Below are 12,269 nucleotides of genomic sequence, written 5' to 3' on the forward strand. Positions count from 1 at the left end.
GAAGTAATGAAACTATACACCAAGTTTCGACACTCTCACTTAATTAGAACTAAAATTATCGTGTCCCAAAGCATCAGCCAATCAAATTACTTATCTCTGCTTACCCTAAGCAGAAAATGCTCATCTTCAAACTTCATCAAGGCATTTGCCTAATAAACACCTACACCAACTTTGAACATTCTAGCTCAATTAGAAGGAGGGTTATTGGGTTCCAAAGTCTTGGCCAATCAAATTGTTTATCACTCTGCTTACTCTGAGCAGAAAATGCTCATTATCGAACTTAGTCAAGGTTATGATGTAATGAAACTATACATCAAGTTTCATCACTCTCACTTAATTAGAACTAAGGTTATCATGTCCCAAAGCATCAACCAATCAAATTGCTTATCTCTGCCTACCCTAAGCAGAAAATGCCCATCTTCGAACTCCATCATTGCATTGACCTAATAAACACCTACAACAAGTTTGAACATTCTAGCTCAATTAGAAATAGAGTTAATTTGTCCCAAAAAGTGTGACGGACAGACAGACAGATGGACGGACGGACAGACGGACGGACAGACAGGCAGAAGAATCCATTTTAATAGTCCCCTGCTTTCTTTGAAAGCCAGGGGACAATAATGAGTATACTCTAAAATATTCATTGATAATAGTCAATTCACTCATTTCAATACACAAAATAGTAAGCAATGTGCTTACAAATATCAAAAAGTAGATATTTTAGACTAATCTCAAATCAAATTTTCATCCATTTTGTGTATAGAAATAAGAACAATTCTCATTAGAACTTCAAACCCACAAAGAAAATAAATGATCACCCAATGACTATTAGAAATTTAAGTCACATGATTGTTAATATGAGTACTAGGATAGAATGGGTGGGAATTAATCATTAATTGATCATGCTTGTGGGAGGTTATGCCTGGTGTTACTATTTTTAGTAACATGCTGCAAATCAGCATGCTTAATATTCTTAGTGATGTCACCTAAATTTGGTGCAGAACAGCTTCGTTTCCCTGATCTGATACGTAACAAAGTTCTCCCTAGAGTTGGGAACCCCCTAGTGCGTTTGGGTGTTTCTTCGCCTTCTCTATAACGTTCTTTAGGTAACGTACCAAAGCCTCCATTGTTCTGTGTTTCAAATTTTTTCTTACTTGTAGGTGGTGTCTGAAAGACAAGAGAGAAATGAAATTCGACAAACTTGTACATATATTCTGACAACTGTCTCTTTCAATTTGACTAAATTATCATAAATACACAAGATGCTTCTCGGCAGTACAGTGACAATCATCAGAAAAATGTTATAGCACTTTCATCTAGTTTATAGTCAGTTTTTTTTTTCCAAATTATGTCAACTCACTTAAAGATTCACACTTCTCAGTGAACAATCATGGGCAAAAAATTATTCTCTTAATCCCTTGAAAAGTGTCAATTGAGTGAATATGATTATATCATGATCTGGTCAAACCACACATGTTTTCATGACTAGCAGACTCAATTCAATGTTTAACTCCATTGTAAGTGTTACAAATAAAAGACTCATGAATCACCTACTTTCATAAGTTGAGACTTAGGTATTAAATGTTCACAACTATTAGATCGAGTCATGCCAAGTGCTTCACGATTGCTAGATGTTACTGAAATATAAATCAAAACAAATGTTAAACATTTTACATTAAAAAGCGTAAATGGACCTATGTCAATACATAAGACGATGTTGTCTTTAATCAGTTACTATTTATTACAAATATCGAATTCTAATTAAATTCTCGGATTACCCACTACCCGCATCTTTTTCCGTCATTTTTATCTCAGAAAGTGTTGTGCGGCTAATTCTTCATAAAGTTTATCAACTTGTACATCAAGAGCTCAATGTTTGCGTGAGACATAACGCGTGCAGAAATTCCTAATCGTCAGGCTGTCGATTAGGGGAACCCTTAAATTTTTGTCCTGTATACGCTCCATGATTGTTTTTCGGGGAATCCAGTATTTTTCTAGTAAGATTGGATATCTCTACTTTCCATATATACCAATATAGCCATACTTTTATTGGAAATAACCACCCGATAAATACTTTTCTGGGAACCCATCTTTAAAGGAGAATGCTATAGTAAAAGTTTAATTTTATCAATTACTTAGTTCACTGTGTAACACATTTTAGAATTATACTATAAAGTATGCAATATGCAAATAAGATTGTTTGATTTGTGCATGCATACTGTCGGCCAATAGAACATGTAACTGTAAATTTTCCCGTGGTTAGACACCTCTAACCAATGATAAAATAGTTGTTTGTGGCATATATGTAGCAAACATTCAGCCATTGTTTTGAAATTTCATCTTGGTTGAATATGAACAATAAAACAAGGATTATGTCGAATCTGAGAATAATTATTGAACCTCAAAATAAAATCATACAAAAAAGAAAGAAAATAGATCCAGTCAGAGCAGTTTTCCAAATGTTCGATTGATCACGTACGAATTGCATCAAGGTAGGGTGCCCCACCATAAATAAACATCTCCAAATATCTTGACAATTACACCACAATATGTATATATACACCAAGCCTTAAATAAGTTTCAAACATTTATAGTCACTAAATAAATGGTCATGCTGTACGTAATAAGCTATGACCATTTAATCATCCATAAATAATAAACTGAAAGATGGTTCCGAGTGTCGGCCATAACATCCGAGCACGTGTGAGTAAACCAGCGGCTGCCAGGCAGGATTACGCCCACATTTTCGAGAGATGGATAGAAAACAAGCTAAAACGAAAGTAATTTTTCCTACAATCAAGGGCCATAATTCAGGAAGTTACGGTCCCATATGCGCGAATATCGAAAGGAACCGAGATCTTTGGGTTATAAACTTACATTTCAAGTTTCAACAAAATCGGATAAAAATTGTGACCTCTATAGGGTCCACAACCTTGATACACCATATCTTTACGCTATTTGAGAATGAACGGCGGCCATTTTGTCTTGTCAGTTTTGGGCCGATTTTGACGAAATTCGAACTCAGCCGTCCTTAGGGTGTAACGGTGATATATTAACACGGTTTTTTAAATCGGATAAAAATTATGACCTCTATAGGGTCCACAAGCCAAAAAACGCATTTTTGCGTACAATCAGGGGCCATAATTCATGAAGTTACGGTTCGATATGCGCGAATATTGAAAGGAATCAAGATCTTTGTGTTATAAACTTACATTTCAAGTTTCAACAAAATCGGATAAAAATTGTGACCTCTATAGGGTCCACAACCTTGATATACCATATTTTTACGCTATTTGAGAACGAACGGTGGCCATTTTGTCTGTCAGTTTTGGGCCGATTTTTACGAAATTCGAATTCAACCATCCTTAGGGTTTAACGGTGATATAATAATACGGTTTTTTAAATCGGATAAAAATTATGACCTCTATAGGGTCCACAAGCAAAAAAACGCGTTTTTTACGTACAATCAGGGGCCATAATACAGGAAGTTATGGTCCGATATACGCGAATATCGAAAGGAACCGAGATCTTTGGGTTATAAACTTACATTTCAAGTTTCAACAAGACGGATAAAAATTGTGACCTCTACAGTGTTCACAAGCCAAAAACGTGATTTTTCGTACAATCAGGGTCCATAATCCATGAAGTTACGGTCCGATAGATGCCAATATCGAAAGGAACCGAGATCTTAGGGTGATAAACCTATATTTCAAGTTTTATTGAAATCGGATAAAAATTGTGACCTGTAGACTTTGTGGACGGACGGACGGACAGGGGCGACAACAATATACGTCCACATGAAAATGTGGGCGTATAAAAATAGGTTACGTGCCCTTGTTTTGAAAGTAGTCTTGCTTAACCAGTCTACCGACCATTCAACGTTTGATTAACAGGCCGGGATAATCAAGACTACTTTTTAAGAAACATAACAGAAAGCTGGAACAATAAATTGAATTTAGAAACACGCAAGTTGGGCAACTCAACAATTGTTTTAAGAACCTTGTAAAAGTAAAATGAAACTACTGCTAGTATCATGTTCTTGCCTAACGCAAGTATTTCAGAGATATTATTTGTACTAAACCAAAAGATACAGCTCCTAATGGTACAGTTAATGATAAAGCAATTTAAAAAATAAAACAAACCTAATTTCTAAAGCTGCTGTAATAACCAATAAGCTAAATAGTACCGCTATTCAGAATCGTCAACAATAGATTTTTGACGGCTGTAATAGTTGATAGATGTGTAGAGAATTGCACGTGCGATGGCTATTTATAATATCATAGACTCTAGCGCTGAGTGTCATCATAGTGCGTAGTGCAGTGGTGGGATTTTACCCGTATATTCCGGACTTGTCCGAATCTTTTTTCGAAACACCCAAAATTGTCCGACCAGGAATATGCCCAATCGGTGAATAATATTCAAATTCCAAAATTAATATAGTGTACTGAGTGTATAACTGTCATTGCTTCTCCTTTGTCGGACGATATATCAATCCAATAAGAGTGATTATAAACTTAATCTGATTAACCCGTGATTTCGCCATTGTCTCACGTTTTAATCTCCTTTGTTGTGTTGGACAATAACACGTAGAAATTAGTCATATATGTCAAATATCCTGATAGTATATAACACCTCAAATCAACATACATTGTATTCGATAACTTGTCTGTGATATATTTTCGGTGGAAGCCGAAGTTAAATAAAGATATTTCACACACATGGCGCTTGTAGAGTTCAGTAATTAAAATGAAAGTACAAATCTCGTGAGACACATGAAATTAAGAGATGTATACGTGCTGAATCCAATACGCCTGATGTTCGAGAAAAGATTCTATTTTGATAGCATATTGTCGGATTTATGATTATATTTTGAAGGGGGTTTATGTCTTTAAATAAATAAACACGCTAAGAAATGTTGACGAATATTTTGATTGGAATGACGTAACTAGTTAATTGTTTTAGACGATAGCGAGTGCTACAGTCGAATGCAATTATTTAGCAGTTGGTGTCACTCTCTCATTAGGGCGTCGTTAACTACGGATGTCGGACTTTGCTGAAAAATGTACCGACGTATGACCCGAAAAATACGGTAATTTTGGGGGAGTTTGAAACAGATCGGCAGCAGTCGGCACGCTGTCAATTCTATAGTATTACGATGTCATGTAATTTTGTATGAATATTATTGACATAAATTTGAATACCGTACGGGTTTTAAACATAAAATATAACGAGGTGCACCTATTTTTTTTTTTACATATGAATTTGAATATATTTTGTTGACACATGATTCTTAATTGTGTTTTCAAAACGTCTGCTTAAATTACGGTAAGAGTTATGGCCCTTTATTTTCGGGAAAAAATGTCCGACATGAAATTTTTTGAAATCCCATCACTGGCGTAGTGTATGCGAATATCACTTCAAGATAAGCCAGTGAAGCGTGTATGTTCGCCGTGTCGAGACCAACTTTCTGTACGGTGCACGGGTCACCCTAATCAAGGATTCGAGCTTCTATAATAACTGTGTGTGTGTTTTTTAATGCTTAAAAAAAAAAAGAATTTACACAAATAGACAGGCTTTGAAATGTTGCTTGAGTAACTAACCTGTCCTTTATAATTTTCCACAGCACACATTATCCATGCACGCAAAGACAATTAAATGGTTTTGGTTCTTATTTTGATCCACATGAATATCGTAATTAAGTTCTTTGACATTGGCAGGACTAAAAATTTGCGCGAATCGCCGCATTAGCTTTGAGTCTGGGACTCGAAGATTCGTGCAATTCCATAAACCGAATTGATGTGGATTCCGCCAAGTAAAGCATACGTCTCAAATCAAAATTAAGGCCTATGACCTTGCCGTTGAGAAATGTGTAGAATTCGGATTCTAAAATATCAGTATAAAATTGAATATCAAACACAACGTCACACCTGTATTAACATCTATTATTAACCACATGCAGAGAACAGCTGATCGCACCCCCTGGAATTCCTTTCTCACTTTCCAACTAATTTACGCTAAAAATTATATGCATAAAATACTCTTCTGACCAAATTGTTTTCTTTTGTCAAATTGTTCTGTAAATTATACATAAACTTTATTTTTGAACATTGTTCTGAATTTTTTCAATGTTTAAATTTTCATTGGAGACAAAACAGGGAACATCGAATTGCTATGGTGCAGGCTTTGTGCCAAAATCATCAGGGAGTCAAAGTTAAACATAAGGATTTTTTCTGTGTCTTTTGTCTATGGTTTTCATCAAATCAGCATAGGAGTGAAAGATTGATACTGAAATTTGATTTTTCTTTTTATTTATTCTAATAAATATTGAAACACATATCTTTATTTTCTAAGTATTAATGGTCAATAAATGGCTTCATCTAGGGTCAAAGTATGAAATACATGAATAGCCCCAGAGAAAATAATACTGAAATTTCAGTGAGAAAATGTAACTGAAATCTCACCAAAATTTCACTGAAATAAAAATATATTTTGGTCTATTACTGAAATTTCACTGAAATAAACAAAAATTTTGCTCTACTGAAAGTTCACTGAAATAAAATATATTTTGGTCTACTGGAATTTCACTGAAATATTTATATTGCAAATTTCATAGAAATTTCACTGAAATTACAAAACATAAAAATGTCATTTTTTTTCATAGCAAAAATTTTAATAACTGCATATAAAGATTTGTAATTTGTGAAAGAGAGCACTTCAAAATTATGGCCTAATAGTCAGAAGACGAAATGTTTTAATTTCCATTAATTAATTGAGTTATTTCCTGAAATACACAATTTCATTGACGTTTATTTTATTTGTCTATCACCGTGCGTAATCCATGAACACATGCTAAGTAATATTATTCAACATCAAAATTTTTTCCGATATGTTTCGATAATCATTGTATTATGATAGAATGGCTATTTTCTCAAACGTAACACACGTGTTTCAATAGCCATATTTGCAAACGAGGTCATCAATTACGGCACCCGTAAATTTCATTTACGGTAAATATTTTACGATCAATTAATATAATCATGTTTTGAAATCAACCTCTTTTATAGTGAAAAGAGAGAATAAATCTAAACCATCTTAAATTCAAATTTTGAGGTCATTGCTGATTAGCATCAACAATGTCAATGACGGAGATTCCAAGAGTGTCGTAATGGTTGTAAATTATATGAAACTCTCACGCAAATAAAAGGACCTCACGTGCATGTTTCATTACTAAATTGATAAACTGGTGCTGCTATTTAAACAGATTAAGGGGCTAATTAACCTAAGTTCTTTTCACTGTTTCGCGAAAGGCTTCCGCATTTTTAATCAAATGTTGAAATTCCTGGAAAAAAGGCACGTATTTGGGATAATAGAGTTGTGTTTGTTCACGTTATTTACTGGATTATATGACCCACAAAACACCTCTCACAGAATGGTTTGTTGGATAAATTTCGAAGTAGTTAATTATAAAATGGATGTACTGATAAGGCATATTTTCAAAAGCAGCCGTGGTAAGTATAGTTGTTTAAATTTTAGTAGATCGGGCTATGTATTGGTATATTAACTTTCGTCATGCAAATTATGTAACCTGGCTAAGTTTAGTTTTTAAAAAATAAGGTAAAACTGTTCTGTCTGTATATTAACGGTGTGACGACTAAGCAAAACTTGAACATTTTAGTCTGCGGCTAAAAAAACCGAACCGATTCGGTTTAGATGGTAATGAAAACTAACTGAAAAATATTAGTCTTCCAGAGTCTGCAATTCACGCTAATATACTGGCCTTTATATACGGAGATTAAAACTGTAATGGCGACATACAGTTCTATGTTTTATGTGTCCGGTACATTAAAAATTTGGTTTTGTTTGTACTATGTAGTTTGTTCAAATCTCCTGTTTAACCTTTTTAATAAAAGTAATAAATACAACATATAAAAATAGACTTCGATTTCTCTTTTACATAATCCACAGTTCGCGTGTTTATTCCCCCCACCCCGGCATTTGGAATTCATATGCCTGCCTACCTTACGCTATAATTATAATATGAATGTAAATCCATTCCATTTCGTTTTATATATTATTATTAACATATTATGCAGGTAATAGGGAGGACATAATTATAATCCATAAACAAAACCAACAATCATTCATTCATTCCATAAAAATAAAGAAATTTACAAACTGTACTGTACTGAATGACCACCTTCAATAAAACACTTATTCCGTCGGTTTCATCAAAGCACTTTCTTAATAGTAATACTATGTGTATACACGTGAAAAGAATTCAGTCAGCAATAATTACGTCACGTCTAGTATCACACATTTATTGGCGTCTATTTAAATGATGACTTGTCATTTCCATCTACTTCAAAGAAACCGCAGTAGGATCAAAGGGTCTGATCTTCTGAAGTACTGCTCACTATCACGTGTCTTTGAGTGGCAGCATGAAGGGAACATGTAAGCAGATAATCAAATGACACTAAGTAAGCTCAGTCTGGGATAAGTCTAGTTGTAGTAAAAACGGAAATGCGGTCTACGATATACGACTTTAAATCTCTCCACTAGATAATTATTTTTGTGAAAAAAAAAACCTGTTACAATAGACATAGTGTTTTATTTATTTCTTGTGATAATAATTAAAAATAACTGGAAACGATATGGATTTATTTTTTACTTACCAACACGGTAAGTATTTCTTTCGTTGCATTTTATTACTTGACGATAAACATGTGGTAGTAAATATATCAACTCTTTACACATGCTGTTTAACTAAATAACTATAATATAATGAAATTACGGTCAATATTCACAATAATCCACAGCCGATATACCGAAGTTGTAACTGATGATCGTTACATTTTAATTAACAAACATCGTGGGAATCGTTAGGAATGCTAATTATATTTCTTTTTTTATCGCGGGAATATCTACGACCGATTACAGAATATACTGTCTCATTATTATTATTGTTGACCATTTATCAATGATGTAGCTTATTGCTGATTCCCCCCATAATTGTCGATCGTTAATACATGTATCTTTTTAAAAAAAAAAACATGCTATAATATTCGGGCGACAGGTTTATATATCATGCTGTATTTCTTAGACGACCATCGATTTCCCGATACTTGTACCGTTTTGTAGGTAAAACCGAACCGACTCCGACTAAACCAACTAATCGTCACACCCCTAAATAGGATCCACTAAAAATAAATCATAAGATATTTTAAGAGTAAATTATCAGTGTTGTAACCTTGTGTATTCAGAAGTAAATGCCTGCCACTAGTGACAGCCGATGCACATTTATCCCAAAATTTATATTATATGCTTTGTTTTTGACAGGATAATTTTGAAACTGCTGAATGCTCTAACAGCACACTGCATGGCACATGCCTATCTTTATTTAATATTATTTTGATTGTGTCATTTCAGGCCATATATTTTTATTATCATCGAAGAAAAGGACAACACTAGAAGAAAAAGAAAATTTAGAAGACGGAATACAGAAATTTGAGGGATAATTAATAATATAGTAATATTGTAATTGTTTGGAGGGTTTTTTTCAGAATGTATGTTAATAAAGACTTTGAAATAGTAATGAAATTTCAGTGAAATCTCACTGAAATTTCAGTGAGAGATTTGGTCAAAATATTATTGAAATTTCAGTGAGAAAATATTATTGAAATTTCAGTGAGATTTCAGTGAAATTTCAATAAAATTTTGTATTTTTACAGGGGAGCTCTTCTAAATAATGGATTGCTCCTCTATTTTGAGTTGAGAAGTGCTATTTTTGCAAGAGGCGATTTTCAGCTGTTGTAATTTTAGAAGAGCTTTTTATGGTTCCTTTATTTTTTTTCAAATGTGAAGCACTCATTCTCGATAACTTTTCGCTTCATCAGCGAAAATATATCAGAAAAACTATTAATTCCAATAAGTTTGCCCTAGCCATAGGGTAATACGGTATTATATGCCCTAGCTTACTTTCTTTGTGTTACAATTGAGAAAAAAATAGCATCATCTATACTAACGGTATAGGTCTACTGCTGAAAAAATTTTCTATTACACTCATTTAACGAGTTAAATCTGACGGACACCTACTACTGAGGAGGAAGACTCTTCGAAATGGGGATATTAATTAACATTAGGATTTAGGCTCCGAACAAAGAAAAGTGTGTTTTGATGGAGACCAGCCATTCTCGTCTCGTTGACGTCGCTGTGTCCAGGCCTTTGTTCATGTTGTCTCACTTTGAAATTTTAAAAAATGACACATGCTACCTGATTTATTGTTGGTGCTATTAGCACATCCCCAAGAAACCCAACTGACCATGTTAGTCAAAATGATGGGATGCAGTGCTATGTTGCAATAGCCTTCTATAGGGAAATTCACAACGTCTGTCGTCTCTGCCGTCACTCACGCAAAAAAACAAAACAAGTGTTTTTTGGGGTATATTTTTCCTTAGTAAAAACATTCAGAAAAACTATTAAAATTTCGCAGGGCCAAAAATATTCTAATATTAACGTTATTTTTCATATTAAAACAACTTTTTGTGGTAGTATTCTCCTTTAATTATGACAGGATTTCCCCTTTTCTAGATAAATGTTAATACTGATACCATTAGGTTAACTAGAGCATAGTCTTATAAAGCTGCAAACTTTTATAAATTTAGTGTCCTTGTAACTTCAAAGACTACAGTATAAACAAAGAAATCAAGGATAGTGTATCACTTAGAAATTTCATGTATAAATAGACTGCATAAAAAATAAGTCAAATATCATAAATTATAATCCAATACAAAACTAGGGCTGTACGATATTGCAAAAAGAGACGATATCGATATTGTCATTTTTTTCAACAATATAGTTAAATATCGCTAAATTTAATAATAATGTCACTTTGCTATTAAAGAAATTAAATATAAATGCATTAAAGCTCACTACAGTGTGAGTAAGATTTAAGAATTGTGGGTAAGAATTGCTTTATTCATACATTTTGAACTTCGCTTGTTTTTTATAATATAAATTTATTAAAATGAACAGAACAAAATCCTTTTTGGATAAAAATTAAATACAACCGCTGGCCTTGTGTAAGAAAATTCTCAAATATCACGTTTAGCGGAAGTAAGTAGATGCGGTCTTCAAGTCTTGTATTGTACATGTAAGTTCAAACAGTTTAACAAATACTAAATGATCTGGACTATCTTCCATTCAAGCATTCAATTGGCTGCGGTATTCCTGGCCTAAAAGTGACAGTGATCTATTTATAGATCGTTTTATTCTTGCTTTCAGAAATTAAGTTTCGTAGAGTTTTCTAAAAATATTCGTTTTTTAAAAATATGACAACCTATTTATAGCCTGGTAATTAGCCGCGGTAGTGGGAAATTTCAGGCGTTTAGTAGGCCAAAGCTTCACATGTAGTAACAACTGACAATTTATTGTCGACTAAAAACAAAGTAAAAGTAACGCATACACGATGCAGTGAAAATTTAACGATTCTCAAAACATTAGTTTTATTTATTATAGTTTATTGCCGTCGGCTAATTTCCACTGCTGTATAGTGTATTTATTATCTATTTTTACACGATGCAGTGAAAATTTAACGATTCTCAAAACATTAGTTTTATTTATTATAGTTTATTGCCGTCGGCTAATTTCCACTGCTGTATAGTGTATTTATTATCTATTTTTACAATAATTTTTTTCGATATTTGAAGTTTTGGGCGATATTCGATAAACCACTATATCGACGATTTTTGGCCACATGATATCGTAGTTGGGTTTGAAAATACCATATCGCGATAAATGACTATATTGAGAATATCGTACAGCCCTATACAAAACGTCATCTTGCTATTGTATAATATTCAACTCAATGTTTAATGATGTAGGAAATTGATGTATAAAAGTTTTACCTGGTGTACTAGTCGCTGTAGGTGATGATAGATAGTTAGTATTTACCCGTAAATCATCCATCTATAAACAACACACTTTATTAGTATATGTAATGTGCAGACCTCATACCTTATTTGCCTATCATCATTTTTGTCAGAATAATTATGACATAGGTTAGGTGATTTACTTTTGTACTTCATATTGCACATTTTCAATCTTGTCATTAGTGATATATTCCTTCAAGGTTACACATGTTTCTCATTTGAACCCCCAGAATTATTTTTACTGGAGTTTCAAATTTACTTTCTTGGTAGTTTCATACATTACTCAACAGTGCAATTACAGTCTTAATTCCACAGGTAATACATCTTTTAGAGAACTGAATC

The 12,269-nt window shown here is 33.3% G+C and overlaps 1 protein-coding gene across 6 annotated transcripts in view; it reads right to left on the reverse strand.

Annotated features, from left to right (window-relative positions):
- Positions 1-12,269, reverse strand: part of LOC126825463 (liprin-beta-1-like) — a 254,385-nt gene that overhangs the window by 137,091 nt on the left and 105,025 nt on the right. For all 6 annotated transcript variants that reach the window (XM_056101629.1, XM_056101628.1, XM_056101627.1 and 3 more), the window contains 3 exons: positions 11,904-11,964; positions 1,555-1,637; positions 987-1,167 (listed from right to left, as the gene is read on the reverse strand). In XM_056101629.1, the coding sequence (XP_055957604.1) occupies positions 987-1,167; positions 1,555-1,637; positions 11,904-11,964 (325 nt within the window). The remainder of the gene's footprint in view (positions 1-986; positions 1,168-1,554; positions 1,638-11,903; positions 11,965-12,269) is intronic.

This window comes from Patella vulgata, chromosome 6 (genome assembly GCF_932274485.2).
Source record: "Patella vulgata chromosome 6, xgPatVulg1.2, whole genome shotgun sequence".
Lineage (NCBI taxonomy): Eukaryota > Metazoa > Mollusca > Gastropoda > Patellidae > Patella > Patella vulgata.